Source organism: Sparus aurata, chromosome 9, assembly GCF_900880675.1.
Source record: "Sparus aurata chromosome 9, fSpaAur1.1, whole genome shotgun sequence".
Classification (NCBI taxonomy): domain Eukaryota; kingdom Metazoa; phylum Chordata; class Actinopteri; order Spariformes; family Sparidae; genus Sparus; species Sparus aurata.
In genome coordinates, this window is record NC_044195.1 from 22,948,687 (window position 1) to 22,964,680 (window position 15,994).

Sequence of the window (15,994 nt, forward strand, 5' to 3'; positions counted from 1 at the left end):
AGCATAACAGTAGCACTAAAAGGTTTGGTTAATGCTGATATACTTTATAAGGAGCAATAAAGACAAACAAGACAAGATTAAATCTAACAGAAGTAGCTTAAAAAGCTGTATTTTCCCACCGTTGTACTTTTGTGGCACCATCATGACCTTTTGCAGGATCTAAATATGATTCAGAGCACACAGCTCTGTCATTAAAAGCACTTGGTTTGTTGTAGTTCAAAACACACTGCGGAAATCAAATTAAAACTTATGTATCAAGCTTTAATAATGTGCTTAGTACCTTCCTCTGCTGGAAGATAGCAACGGACCACAAAAGTCAATTACGGCTAATTTGCCGGCCTCTTTAAAGGTCAGCCCACAAACTGCATCCACTTAATTCGTCTTCCAAACGAATTGCGATCCGTTCTTTCGAAAAGGGATTGATCCTTTTAGAACAAGTAAAACTTAGAAGAGGTAAAACAGAGGCGTGAAGCGAGAGAAATATCTAATCAGATGTAACATTTAACAATCCACAAAACAAACCAACACATCTCTATCATCTTGTAACAAACCAATGAACACACCTCAGGATTGTGTTTGAAACGTAAGATATGATTAGTAAGCAATCTCAGTCATTAACTGCATAATTAGCTGCTGTCTTAGTAAATGACGCATTAATTTTTCAGCCTGCCTTTCAAGTACCCACGCAAATCTGACCTTTTAGTGCATTTTTTCCTGAAAGCACCAAGCTTTTTTTTGACATAGGAAGAATGACACAAAGTGCATTAATGTAAATTTACCAAAGGCAAAAACATAACCTTGACTTGCAATGTTTTTTTTTTTTTGTTTTGTTTTGGGGTGTGATTGTTTGTTTCTCTTTTGTTTAGCAATGGCAGTTTGAGAGCAGGTGATCGGGACAAACCATCGGCCTGACAAAATATGTAGGCTGTAGTCAGAGATGCGTGTCAGCTCGGCTTGTCATTTCTCTGAGCTGTCAAGAGAACGTGACTTTGACCGGAGGCAGCCAACCTGCCTCCGCGACCCCAAGGTCAAAAGTAGCATTGCTCCAGCTTTCAAATGAGCTGTGTAGAAGGACAGCTCTCATCCTACACACCAGCACACCCATCTTCTCTCCCTCTCACTCCCTCTCTCTCTCCAATTCATTTCCTTCTCTCTGTCTTCATCTCTTTGTTTCTTTTCTTTATCCCATCTTTACACCATCTTCAAAGAGGTATCAGGTTCCATCTAAAAGAGTGGGTGGGTCGCGCAATTTAGCCCAAGTGGGTGTTTTTTTTTTGTTTTTTTTCTCAGTGTTGTGACCCGGAATGTAATCACCACAACTCAAGCACTCTTAACCCTTGCCTATGAGCTCCTGGCCTTCTTCTCTAAGTGACTCCACGCTGTAATTTGCTTTGTGCATTGGTGTGCCACTGATGTTGCTCTCAGCAGAACATGGGCCCCCGTTAGCTGATCTCTTCACATTGCTTTTTCTGCACAAAAACCACTCAAAGATGGGGGTGAGAGGAAGGCGAAGACGCTGAAAGATTAAGATGAGGCTAAATGCATTTTTTTTTTTTTCTATCACACCTATTAACGGCACAAACATGAGATTCCCCCTTGGATTGTGATACTGTTAGAATTAGATGTATATAATTTGTGACTCTCTGCAATAATCCACAACATCTTTTCTGCTGGTTGGTCCTTTTTATTATTTTTTTTAAGGTAGGCTGTTTTTCTATATACGTTTCATCCCATAAAAAGGCCAAAACCAACAAAGGTGTACAGGTGTACAGAACAAAAGGATGGGGAAAAAGAGACAGGAAGTGGAAAATAAAAAATGACTCACATGAATATCATTAAAAAAAAATAAAACAGGAAACAACAAAACAAAAAACCCCAAACAATGACCCTAAGCCTGTGTGCTTCAGTTATCATTCACACCAATAATTCCTGCTGACGATGTGAAGTAAATCCTTTAAAACTGGCATATCATTTGATTTTAAATATGGTCAATTTCCCAGAACAGCTCAGCACTCAGTGAGTGCATCAGTATAGTGTATGTAAGATTGGCAAAAAATTAACTGCAGCGCTTTGAATGTTTATCGTAATAAAGGAACATGGTTTTGTAGTTTCACAGATATAAAGAATATATATCTGGGTACATGGGCAATACTCATCTGTAAAATCAATTCATTGTCAGTTTGGGTCTTTTCATGGGGTTTGTATAAGATAATAAATATATTGTACATATACTAGACTTTTTCTTTCACTCCAAGAGAGAAAGATTTACCACTGAGCATAAACAAAGATGCTTCATCATCAGCACCATCTGATCCCCCAAAGCCATATAGTAGGTACAGTATTAGCCAGCTGATGTTTTTTTCACAAGTAAAAACAGGGATAAGGTCCGTAAAGGACTAAATATTCAAATGGAATTGAACGCTTTGACAGGAATAAACAATGGATCATCATCAAACACAGCAGCTTGGCCAGTGGCCTTAAGCCTAAAAAAAATTACGATCTACCTACCGCTGTAGCGCCAGATTTACGCGAGGTCAAGTTGGCGAAAGTATGTAAAAAATGTTCCGGTTGGACTTTCGAAATAAAGATTGTTGACAAGCAGTTCACATAATATGACATATTGTGTTATTGATATTAGTCGCTGTTCGGCTAGAAAAATGATTGTTAGGTTTAGGAAAAGATCACGTAAATAACTACGTTCAGGTATGGTGAAGCTGGGGCTGTGGGACTCAAGGCTAGGGACTCCCCGAGGGAGAAGCAGCAGAGAGACAGAAGACATTGAAAGACTCATCTGATATTCATCTTCTGCTGCAATGTCTGCCCTACTTAAAAACAAATCACTCAGTCTCAAACATGACCGAACTCCAGTCCAGTCCAGTCTCGTCCAGTCCTGTGTATGACCTATCCAACCACTCTGAACACCCCCTGATGTGGACTGTTTTAGCATTTTATACTACTGCACTCGAGGGGCATTTCACCAAGTGACTCTAGAGAGGTAACTACGGTGTCGAACTTGGACTGAGCAGGCTGCCATATGTGACACATTGGGAGTGCAAACGGGCTGTCCACAGACACATTGGTTCCAAGTCAGACACACTGAATCCACATTCACACATCTCGTTAAGGCTCACAGTGCATGTCGTCTACCTGGATGGTTTAAGAAATCAAACTGGAAACTGCGAGTCAAATCCCTAAATCCCGTGTCCAGTTGGAGAACAATCTGAGAATCTGTAAAGAATCGATGTGCACCTACCTCCTGCATGCACACAGTATGTTTGTGACGTGGCCCAGTATTATATTATTCGCAGCAGCAGGCACTAGCTTGTTACCTTGATTAGGAGGCACCCCCCGTCCTCACGAAAGAGCACTACGGTGGAGTCGTGAGGGGCCTCGGCACTGCAAGTTCGGTCATTAAGACAATTAGTGCCAGCGAGCACAATGCTAACGATTCTATAGCGCTGCTGCTTCGGGGGCTGGCAGGCCCGCAGCTCCCTGAGCTGCACATCACCAAGTAAGGGAGAGAGACAAAATAAGCAAGACGGAAAAATGCTAAAAATGGCATATTCGAGCCAAGATCCCATATAATTATCACATAATACTTCAGAACAGAATTCCTGTTTCTAATCTATCATTATGGCATCTGTTAACCCACCCAAATGTTACCCTCTGTGTAATAATATTGAATTTATTTAGTTTTTTCATCCACCTGTTTGGCTTTGGCGTGAGAAGAATATCTCTAGCTGATGTGTAAATCAAATTCAGCTTGTGTTCATCTGCATAAGCCCTGGTGTGTGATTCCTCACTATTACCTGCCTTCTTTTTCCTTTTTTTTTCTTCTTTCTTTTTTCTCATTTCCTCATCAAACACTCTTAATAAGCGTTTGCCCAGGCCTCCTCTGCTGCCGCCCAGCTGGGATTGACACAACAAACAAAATGATGTCCGCGAACTGATAAAGGTGCTGTTGGAGGTTATTGCTCTCTTGTCAACAAGCCACAAGCTGCCTTCTTCTCCTCGACTCGGCTCGCCTCCCTCCACCACTGTCTACCCCTCCTTTCTGGATAAACAGAGTTATGCATCCTGCAGGGGAGAAAACACACAGTTTAATATAATTGAGTCAGATACTGTTTGTTGATTGGAGAATGCGCCACGCTGCCCGCCACACCGTCCACCGCCGTCCACCACACCTGTCTCATCTTTCTTTGTCAGAAACAGCAGCTTGTGTTGTCTGAAATCCGATTATTTTGAGACATTTTTGTCTATCATCATACCTGGAGTAACCTTATTTTCACCTTTCCGTTGCGCCTATGGCCTCATCCAGCTGTTTTGTTTGTCCTCTGGTGTTGCCCCCCACCCACCCACCGTTTTCTCTACTAAATATTTCATATTTTTGAATCCATTATTGAAAATCCTAAAGGGGCCATAGCCATCCTCTCAGCTATTCATTTAATCTTCTAAATGATTCAACAGTAGGGAGGCAGATAAAGGAAATGCAAAAATATTGATATGTCGAACTTGACACTTGTAGCAGCCGCCGCCAAACTCCTCCGTGGACTTGCTGCCTCTGTAACGGCTGCTTTCAGGCGAGACTCAGGTGGTTACTGAGGCCCTGGAATGCTGCTAATTTCCCGAAAAGATGCCAACTCTCCCGACTCATTTTATTCTTGTCACTGTGTGAAATGGAGGTTGTGATAGACAGCTCTGGTCTGTCAGCGCTGGTGACTGATTATAACCTTTGCGTGTGTCTGTGTGTGTGGTGCGTCTGTGTCCCCATTTAGGCTTTCTGAACATCCAGTCATGGCCTGACAACATGACTGACTTGAGTGTTTTCTCCAACTTGGCAACTATCGGCGGAAGAGCACTGTACAGGTACACACCTGAGAACATGCTGGCTTTGTTGTGATTAGATTTTTTTTTTTTTTTAGTTTATGAGTGTAATATATATCAAAGATGTGTGTGTGTGTGTGTCAACACTGCCTCAAACAAAGTAAAGAGAAAAGAAAGGGTGAAAGATGATAAACGATGATCGATTTAGGGTTTTTTTTTGTGAAAAATCTCAGAAAACATCACTTTTTTTCTCTCACAAAGTCACAATGTTATTAGACTTGTCAGAATTCAAAGTTGCACAGCGTAGTTTTGGGGAAGAAGATTAAATGTAAATTTACCGGACAGATTTTTTCTATGCCTAAACAAACTAAATAAACAAACTCTTATTGTTAAGAGTTATGCAAACTGACCTTAAAAGGACAGCACAGCTTCATACTGTTTAAATGTGGCGGACCCTGCCACCTTTCTAGCTTCAGACAGTGTTCTGGGGACCTTATTTTCCTCTGAGAACAGCTTGTTTATTCAGTAAAAGAAAAATTAACATGTGAGTTTGTATTATTACCTCACTAATTGTTTGAATGTATTCTCCAAAACTACATAGTGCCCCAAAGTTGACACTTTGACAGCTGTTGCCAGTATCTGAGTGACAAGGAAAAGCAAAGGAAACATGAGCCATAACTTGATATGTGATACATATGTGGCATCACGAAGATGGTATTGTAGTGGACCCAAACAGGGAGCAGATTTAAAGATGAAAATATTGAACATGATGAGCAACTGGCAGGTAAAGGAGATGAACTCCAGCTCAGGCTGGTGGCTCAGCTGGAGGAGGAGGAGGAGGGAACTCACATTTATGCTAGTTGTCTGGTCAGGGAGTCCAAGGAGTGCAGAGGGGCAGAGGTGCTTGAGGCTGGGTGGTGTTTTGGCCGAGGAGCTGATCCCGGAGTTGTCCATTCACTGGGGAAGCGGAGAAAAGCAAAGTTAGATCACAGGCGAAACTTGGTGGAGAAGCGACAGTTGCTTGAAAACACTTGAATTGCTGAATTGACCGTGTTGACCACTTTGAGCTGGTGAAATAATCTAGCAGCATGCAGAGAGGAGACCATGGTATAAGAGCAGGAGCTGAGTACTCAAATGCGCTGCAGGTGTGTGAATTCAGCAACAGCTCCGGCCAGCAGGAAACCACACCCAGCCTCTCTGCGCACCGCTGAAACACAAACACAACTACGGAAAACAGGCCACTCCAAACATGACAGCATGACTTTGGAAGTATTGGCTGGACTGTCTGTAGTTTCACCAGTGCGCACACACACGTGCATCCTCAAACTCAAACAACTCTAACAGAAATTGAGAGGAAAACCGCAATATGAACTATAAGTACATTTTACATTTTACATTTAGGGCATTTATGGCATTTTGCAGAGGCTTTTTAGTCCAAAGCGACTCACGGTAATTCATTCACACATTCATACACTGATGGAGGTGGCTGCCAGTGACGTGCAGTGACTGATAAAGGATACAGTGAATGTGGTTTGATGAGTTACGCTTCAGAATTTCATTTCTAAAATCCCCACAAAATGAAACGGCTAACATTACTAGTCACTGAAGGAATTGTTGGCGCCCCGAAACGCTCTATTGTGACGGTTTTGTTTTGACATTTAAGAAGCCGACGCAGTTGTTTTAACCCAGCTGAAAGAACAAAATTATTTATAGTGATTTTCCAAAAGGTGCTCTGAAAATGTGCTGTGACATTTGCTTGGGAACAAAGTGTGTGTCTGTGCAGCTGATGGCAAAGAGTGGACCGTGGGATGCCATATCTCACTGTGCGCATGAGGGTGTGTGTATGTGTGTGTGTGTGTGTGTGAGTGTGTATGTGCACAGATGTGTCATCCACCTGCACATGGAAAACAGCAGGCTGCAGTACAAATTACAACCTGTTACCCAACCTTATACTATGCTTGATCCCATATACTCTCTGTCTGTCTGACGGCTGAGACGTCCCACTGGCCTCCTGTTGTTTTTAAACTGTATAAGTGGGGCATATGGAGAAGGAAGAGAGGATAATTGAGGAATAGAATAAGGAAAGAGAGGTTTGAGGGCTGAATGAATAAGAATGTGTGTTGTAGCGGCATGTACGCTGGGAAATGCGAAAAAGCAAAAATCAGAATTCAGTAGACGCAGTGCATTAATTGAAGTTTGACAACACTTTGCGGACACAGATTGATTCACAAACACTGATGTACCCTCTGTGAAATGACGATACTGTGGTGTAATTATTGTACACAAACAAGAGCACGGTGGAGATAATTGGCGGCACCATTCACTTCGGCGCTTTAAAGGGATATTCCGGTGTAAGTTTAATCCATGGTCTAACACACTGTGAAACTGTGTTAGACTCCCTCTCGAGAGATCAAGTTTGCGGACCGCTAGCTAACGTAGTTTTAGCATCCTCAGAAACGACCGCCATTTAAAAGCCACAAATAATGCTCAGAACAGCACCAAACTTCAGCAACATTAGAAATAGGGTTCCAGCACATATTTCGAGGCATCAAACATTTGATATCGTTGCCGTATTTGTCGGAATAGATAAACAAAAGTCACCACCCGAGAAGCCTTCCTTGTTGTGGGGAAGCTCTGTGAGTCGATTACCGAGTGCAGTAGATGTTGTTTAGATGAAGTTTGGTGCTGTTCTGAGCATTATTTGTGGCTTTTTAATGGCGGTTTTATATTTGGACCCATTTACTGCAATGTAATGTTGTCGTGCGGTCATTTCTGAGGATGCTAAAGCTACGTTAGCTAGCGGTCTGCAAACTTGATCTCTCGAGAGGGAGTCTAACACAGTTTCACGGTGTGTTAGACCATGCATTAAACTTACACCGGAATATCCCTTTAAAACATACTGGAACTTAGTTTTCTTTCGAGCAGCCACACCTCCTTAAGTTCTGTTTGTATTTTGAGCCGGAGTCCCATCGTTTTTTATCCAATGGTGACTCAGCCGCTCGGAGTCTTAAGTGCAACTCAGAGGTTCTCAGGTCTCAGTAACAAGACCAGCAGTAAAGCAAAGCACACATTTTAATGTATTGTTGAAAATGTAAAAAAAAGACTTATTTCAGATTAATTGGATTAAAGAGTGCAATACACAAGGAGCTAAAAGTGTTCCTATCGTGAATTGCCGTAGGCTACAAGCAGAGAGAACGACTGGATTCTGTCCGTGTATGTTTGTCTTCTTTACATACTTTCTGTTTATGTATTACTCTCAAGTCGTTTTCAACCATTCATGTGCACCATACGACCATGCTGCTCTTACAGTACATGCAGGTTGTGCTTCACCAGTTCAAAGTATTGAAATATGCTCTTTATACCCGTTGCTATGTTACTGTGTTGCACTGATCGTGCCCTTTATGACTTACAGTAGATTCATATGCATGTCTTCCGCATTATTGTTTTCAGTGGTAATGTTAAGCACTACTCAAGACTTTTCCAGCTTAGGTGTTTGATGCGCACACTGGCAGTCAAAGGCTAGTTTAATAGTATCTGTCAGTATGGATGTATCTATCACGAAACCATGAGCGCAATGTCTCACTAACTGTAAGGGAATTCAGTTTTTATAAAAACCTGGGTCCTACACTTGCATGTCTTAGTGTGAAAGTGATTCACAACAAAACTTTTTAGGGATCTGTCCAGTAGATTGCTGACATCTCCTGAATCCTTTGGGGCATCTTCAGCTGTCAAAAGTAGAAATTTCCACTGTCGTCTTCCTGCAACAACTCGCCTTTCATGAGATTTCAGAGCGAGTCTTGTTTTTTTGGTTACAAGAAGTCCCTAGGAATCATTTTTTGAATGTTTCTCTGATACTTAGTTAACAGTCTTAACCTGTCAGTGGCAAACACTAGAACATTTGGTATAGGTGACCGTATATGTTGTAGAAAATAATTCAGGTATCAAATCCTGTGAAATAAATCCAACTCCCTCTTTTGTTTCCTTCCTCTGCCACCCACTCCCTTCCTGCCCTGCCCGCTCCTCCCTTCCTCCTTTTCCTTCCTTCTCTGGCACTCTTTCCCCCTCACCTCCACCCACCCCTCCCCCTTCCCCCCCAGTGGGATCTCCCTGCTGGTGTTAAAGCAGCAGGGCATCTCATCATTGCAGCTCCAGTCCCTCAGAGAGATCAGCGCCGGGAACGTCCACATCGCAGAGAACAGCCAGCTCTGCTACTACAGCACCGTCAACTGGACGAGGCTGTTCCGCACTGCCAACCAGAAGGTTCTGATCCGCAACAACCAAAGCCCACAACAGTGCTGTAAGTTCAACATCCAAACCAAAGGCACATCTCCAGTTTGAATTTGAACAGAAAATATCACGTGAAATAGCACTTTCAGAATTGATATCTTTTGAGCAAACCCTCACCATTTACAAAAACAGCACATGACAGTTATTTCAAGAAAAAAGGTGTTCATTTAATAATGAATGTCAAGCGAATGTAGGTATCAGTGTGTTACCCCAAACCATAGAACATTCAGAAAAACATGGTATGAAATGTCCTCAGTTTACCTCTTTGCCAGATGTGTTTCTTGTGTTTCCCGCTTTGTCTGAAATCTGACAAATATAATTTACCGCTATAACATCTTTGTCTATTTGGTTACATCCAAGCCCGTAAAAAAGGTGATGAAATCTAAAACAGAAAACCCAGAAGGGAGCGCTTAACAGCCATTGATGAAATTCCAAAGAGCCGAACACTGACACAGTTAAACGCTGTTTAATTACATGCGAGTGCGGCGCTCATTTGAAACATTCCTGTCTGGAACTGCTTGGTGTTGCTGCTCGCAGCTTTCTCTGAAATGGCTCATCCAAACAACTTCAAACTCTCGCCTCTAAATTATGCAGCCGCCAAGTGTGTGATGGAAGGTTGTCAAGTGCATTGAAGGACCAACAGATATGGATTTTCAGTTAAATAGACAATGTTGAGTTTTCTATATTTTTGATTATTATTTCTCCTTTTATGTGATGTTAATGGTGAGAACGAGATTGTTGACTTGATCCATGGGAGATTTGCTCAGCCACACTCATCTTTATCATCACAACTAGGGATGTGTTTTTTTCCACCTTTCGCCCAACTTAATATTGGCCACTTAATGTCAAGAGCAGAGACAATTCATTCAAGATTGAAAGCTTCAGAAATTCTTTAAAGGTCCAATTTATAAGAATTCTCAACTCATCAAATACTGGCACTTTGGGAAGCAGTCTGACCCAACCCACAATCCCAAGGCATCAACTCAAAAATCAACTTCCTAACAAACTGGTCCTTTAAGCCATGGGAAGATAAAAACAAAAAAATTCTATAGAAAGATATTAAAATAGAATTTGGACTGCAGCCGTTGGCCTGTTTGCAAAACAAAAAATACAACCTGACACTTATTTTTAACACTGTGATCTGGCACATACTCTGACAAATTGGTGAGCGACTTTTTCGAGTCACTGAAATATTAAAGTGTGCCGATTAACTGCTATTAAATTGTGCTGCTCACCGTTTTTATTTGTGTATGCTAGTCTTTCTTCAGCATGAGCTGTGCAGCTCCAGGTACAACATGGTTACAGTTTGAGAGGTTATTGAGAAATATGTTTGATATCTACGCTGGGATAGAAGGCTCAGACACCAGTGGTTTGGAAAAAATTTCGGGTTGCTGACCTGGACTAAAAACTTTGACTGTTGGATCAATGCGAAAGCTTCAGAACCAAGTCGATTATGTGGAGGGAGAAGGAGTACCTACAGTATCTGTTAAGCCACTCTGACATTCTGTTTTCTGGGTGAGCAAATCATCCTTTCTTGCGGCTTCACTGCAGCATTGACGCCAAACACGTCACAGCAGAAACACACCCGTCATTTCTACTGTTCCATCTGTCCTCTGAGTGGAAGCTAGTACCTCACTAATTTTCTAAAGACAACTGACAACAATCATTATATTAATTAGACCAATTAACCAGCAGAGCTGTTCGGAGGAGGGTGAGCTTCGGCCAAATTAAAATTAGGCAAATCTATAAAGTGACGAGACAGAAAATTGTGACTCTAAAAATGGAAGAGCTTTTATTATATCACTGCCACAAGTGTTAAGACATTATTCATTTATGTATAATGTTCATTAATGAGCCAGTATTTGCATTATTGAGTTGGCCCCTTTTCACTGTTCATGTGCTCCTTTCCCCTTGGCAGTTCCTTAGTGTTGGGCACACGCACAGACACACACACACACACAGACACACACACACACACACACACACACACACACAATCTCTCTCACTCTCTCTCTCTCTCTCTCTCGCTCTCTTCAATGACTTTGAAGACTTTGGGTGAGACTCGAGACTCACACACCACTATCCTTGACGTGGCTCGGCATGTGTGAAACAGAGGGGTGTGTATGTGTGTGTCCACGCTCGACTGAGCCTAGCGGGGACCGTCAAAGGGCCGAGTCTCGCACCCTCACAGGGAAGCAGAGACAGTGCATGCGCCCATTAAGTCGCTTTGAGTGCGTGCGCAGATGCGATGATGTAGAGACGCCATTAGGTCATTAGATAAAACCTGAAACCACGGCAACCCATTTTCGCAGCAGCGCTCATCCAAAAGCTGAAGCACTGACTGTAACAGGGCTGCTCAAAGTGGGCCAGAATCGGATGATCGTAAAAATAGATTTGGCACGTCAGATGTTCCAATAGAAAAAAAAAAAAGGTAGTGTTATCAAAATACAATGATAACGTAAATCATTAGCTGTGGTGAAATGGACAACATTTCTCTAGTTTCCAAGTGTTTATACTCAAGCTAAATATAAGATGCCAGTGTAAATGCCCTGAAAGAATTTAACCAGATATAACTTGCACAAAGTGGTTCTGCCCCAGAAATATAATAGAAAAATGATAATAATACATTTATTCATTGTTAATACAATCATAAGTTGGAGCCACAAGTTGTCCTGTGACCAACATTTAGGTATCTGGTTCCGTTGGATCCCGGCTTTGTTAATCTTTTCAAGCACACATTTGAACAACCTGTTGTTTTGAACTTCAAAAGCATTCTTCAACCATTCTTAAATCTTCTTGAACCTTAAACCTTTCCTAACTTGTCAAGTACTGACGCTCCAGTCAGGCACCATCTGAAAGCGTCAACGTTTGAGGAGTAACGAACGACAATCAAAAATCAGCTATCTTTCCAACAGGAGCTTTATATCTCCAACGATAAATCTTGTTGAACAATCAAACCGTCGCGGTTCTGTCTCTCCGACAAGCAGCATCACCTAATGTGAGCCCCGCGTGAGGTGAACATGCACAGGGGGCTTTCAATCCGATTGGTATTTTGTAATCCGAGCACAGCAGTCAATTATTGAAACTTATACCATTTTAGCGTCTTAAAAATACAACACATTGGATGTTTCCTTGTGTGTTTGTGTCCTCATTTATCCGTGTTGCATAAAGATTAAGACCAAATGAAATGATCCACTGCACTGATGTTGTAGTTGCAGTTCAAGACGTTTCATCACTCTGCCGAGAAGAAAGGTCCACTCAAAACGTTTTTTGAGCGTACATTTAAAGTAACTAAGTTTATTTTGACAAGTTTGCTTAGGATGTGATCGCAAACTAAATTCTGCCTCTCTTTCTCTCTCTCTCTCTCTCTCTCTCTCTATCACTCGTCTAGTCTGCATGGCTCTGTGTTAGATGAAATTTACTCAATTTAAAAAAAGAAAGTTTCTTCAGCAGCTCGATTTCTTTTAATTGGTCTATGATTTGACCGTCCGTCAACACTCAGTTTGAAGGTTTTTTTCATTCATTTTTTTTTTTACCAGGTATCTCTTTTGAGTTTTGAATGATAAAATGCATCAGAGGAATGATGTCGAAATGAATGCATCATCGGTGACAACAATGGCTCAAGCGATCCTTTGGGGTCAAAATCTGGTTTTGGTGAGGGTGTAAGCAAGACAGTCAGACGTGTCAGACATCAGACGATATTGAATTCTTAGAAGATTTGTAGAAAATAAGGATCACAAAGTATTTAGTGAGACAAATGTTCAGCTACCAGAACTTTATCAGGGCAGATATTTGACAAAAGAAAGGCTTCCGGAGCCTAAACTTACTATAAAGTGATGGCTCATTAGCAATAAAATGTCAGCGTTTTATAATGCAGCTTTTAGAGTGCAGGATTTGGAGAAAAACATGAGGGAGAAAAGTATTTTGTTGTCTTCACACACTTCCTCAAAAGGTCAACTCTTGGGATAGAAAGCATGCTGTTATTAGTCCCGTCAATGCAGAGGCGAAAATCCCATTTCATAGCTGGGGGGGGGGACAATAAACAGTACAATTTTAGAGAATAATTCCAGGGGGGGACAAGTAATAAAAGTTGTAGCCTGTCTTTTATACAGCATCTTTTACCGCAATTTGACGCTTTAGTCTCTCTATCTCTCCAACAGGCAGGCATAAGACCTTTCTTAGCACTGGCTGTGTCCACCTGCACATGTCTAGATTTAAAACAAAATGATTGAAATCAAATTAACATGTACACATGCAATGAATAAACTAATTATCAGGCAAACATCTAAGTTTGTTTATCAGCTTTCTCATAATCAGATAACTGCCTTTTTTTTAAAAGCTCCAAATAATCCCAAAACTAAAGGAAATACCTTAAAGAATAATCCAACATAAAACAGTTTCTCAAAAATATATATTTATTGTGTTGTCAACAAACATCTGACAACTATGCCACAGAACTGTATGTATTCTAACTCTCTATCTGTAAAACAGTTTTACAGATAGAGAGTTAAAATACATACAGTTTTACAGTTAGAGAGTTAGTGCTCTTGTCCTGTCCTGTCCTCTCCCTCTCCTCTCCTCTCTGTCAGTGACTATCACTATCTGTAGCTTTTAACTTAGCTTAACAGCAATCGTAATTGAGTAGGCTTTTGAACAATGCAGGATAAATGTTGCAGACAGCCTGGAACTGGCGCTTTTTGTAAATGTGATGTGTGTTGTTGTAACTTATGTAAGTATGTCTGTGTGGTATACACACCTAACCCTGCGCGAAGCACGGTGTGAGTAGCAGGCTCCATCCACACGCTGCTGCAGCAGCTAGCTCCGCCCGTTGGAAAGGGTGTGGGGTGGACTCAACCATTTGTAAGAATAAGAAGGGGGGGGACTAAATCTTTAAAACATTATTGCGTGATTATAATGAGCACCGCCTACATTGTGTTTTCAATAAATGCTACTGCACTGTTAAAAAATTATTAATTGCGTCTCAAATTATTCAAGGGGGATTTCTGCCTATGCGTCAATGCACTAGAACGGACCCATCCAGAAATGGCTGCTTCATGAACCATAACCTTCTCCATAATGTCTTTAAGGCTGTGCATTGCATACACACGGTAAACACATACAGGTGGCTTTAATTATTTAGCCTGATTAGAGCTCTTAACCCATCTTCCTGACTCTCCTGCAAGCTTTGCTGCCAGACAGATTACACTTTTATCATTTCTATTAGCAGCTTCAACCTGAGCAGAGGTCTAATCAGCCCGCGTAATGGAAACATGTCTGTGTTTGTGCAAGGACTAATATTTTTCAGGACGGGCAGACTTTTTTAATTCAGACTTTTCAGTTTGATACAAGCAAAAAGTTATAGATGTGAACCACTACTGGACCACGGCTTGCACACCAAGCTGCCAAACCTCGATCTGATGAAAACATGGGTCAGTTTTTGTCTAGTGTGAAATGATTACTGCAGATTTCAACTATGAACGATAACGATGAACACCCCAAAAGAAATAAGCCGTGGTAGCACGTGGAGAAGGGAGAACAGACGCCGATGCAAATGCCATAAAAAAGAAATTGTAAGGGCAGCAACTAATTAATCTGTGCATTTATTTTCCATCATTTGTTGAAACTGCAGTACTAGGCTGCTGGCTGACTTTAAAGCTTGTCAACCTCAGATGCGAGGCCATCTATACATACAGCTCAGCTCACAAAGTCAATGACTAGAGGATGTAAGTTTGAAAACAAAACTAACCAAATCAGTTGTGTAAAGTTCAGGCTAAAATACAAACCTTGCTTCATACTTTGGTTTGGACTTAAAGGTGTGAAAAGGCCCTAAATTAATAGAACATAATCCAAAGTTGACCAAGTTCAGTCAGTAGTAAACTAAGTAAACTAAGTAAAAGATTTGATGATGGATGATGGACGCAAATGCAACAAAAGATGTGATGAATCATGAACCCATTTCAGCCAATTAGCTGTGGCAAAGGGGCACTTGAAATTGTAATTGGCTAGATCACAATCCATCTATTAAGGACTCCATTTTAGCCATTTTTTAAAGAAATACTGTACCACATGAAGAACATTTCGTCCCAACAATCTAAAATTTTTAATTACCGTAACTTGGAAATTTGAAACATTCGGACTGAGTCCTGAGTCCTAACAAAGAAAGAAAAAAGGTCATCAAACCCATTTTGTTGTGCCATGTTGCACAGGCACATGGGCAATTTCCCCAGCTGTCTCTGAAGCCTCTTCAGTGGCTGCCCTGCTCTGCTTTCAACGCTGCCCTTGATACAAAAGAAAGAGAAGAAAGAGACGCGGGAAGCTGAAGGCAACAGCTGATTTCCAACTACACTTCTCCACACAGCCCTTCTAATCTGGTAACCAGCATCACGGCTCGCTGACATGTGTTAGTTTGTTCACCTTTTATTTCTATTTAATTGTTTTACTCTTTTGTTGACTTGAGTTGATATTTCTTTTACTTTCATTCTATCACTTTTTTTTCCTTCCCTCTGTCTTTTCCTTCCTGTCAGATCTAAGCCCGTTTCATAATCATTTACATAGCTGTTTCTTCTCCCATGGGACTCAAAGAGGCACCTGTCAGCTTGCCCCCCCCCCCCCCCCCCCCCCCCCCCGGGATTCTGTTTTCCAACCATGTCTGAAACATCTGAAGTTGCCCGCTTTTTGATCTAGGAAGTACTTTATAGTTAAAAAGCCATCCAGCCTCACCTCCACACGTGTTTATTTCTTTTTCTCTCAGCACCCATCATTCCTCCTTCCTCCTCGTCTCTTCCTCCGCCTGGTCAGTTCACCTGAGGCACTGGAAGCCCCGAAAGAGACGGTTTTGTCTCCTGTGAAAGGCGAAGCTTTCATCCTCTCCCCTCAGGGGAAA

The 15,994-nt window shown here is 41.5% G+C and overlaps 1 protein-coding gene across 3 annotated transcripts in view; it reads left to right on the forward strand.

The window, feature by feature from the left end:
- erbb4b (erb-b2 receptor tyrosine kinase 4b) overlaps positions 1-15,994 on the forward strand; it is a 362,141-nt gene that overhangs the window by 243,027 nt on the left and 103,120 nt on the right. For all 3 annotated transcript variants that reach the window (XM_030428316.1, XM_030428318.1, XM_030428317.1), the window contains exons 11-12: positions 4,776-4,866; positions 8,922-9,121. In XM_030428316.1, coding sequence (XP_030284176.1) covers positions 4,776-4,866; positions 8,922-9,121 — 291 coding nt within the window. The remainder of the gene's footprint in view (positions 1-4,775; positions 4,867-8,921; positions 9,122-15,994) is intronic.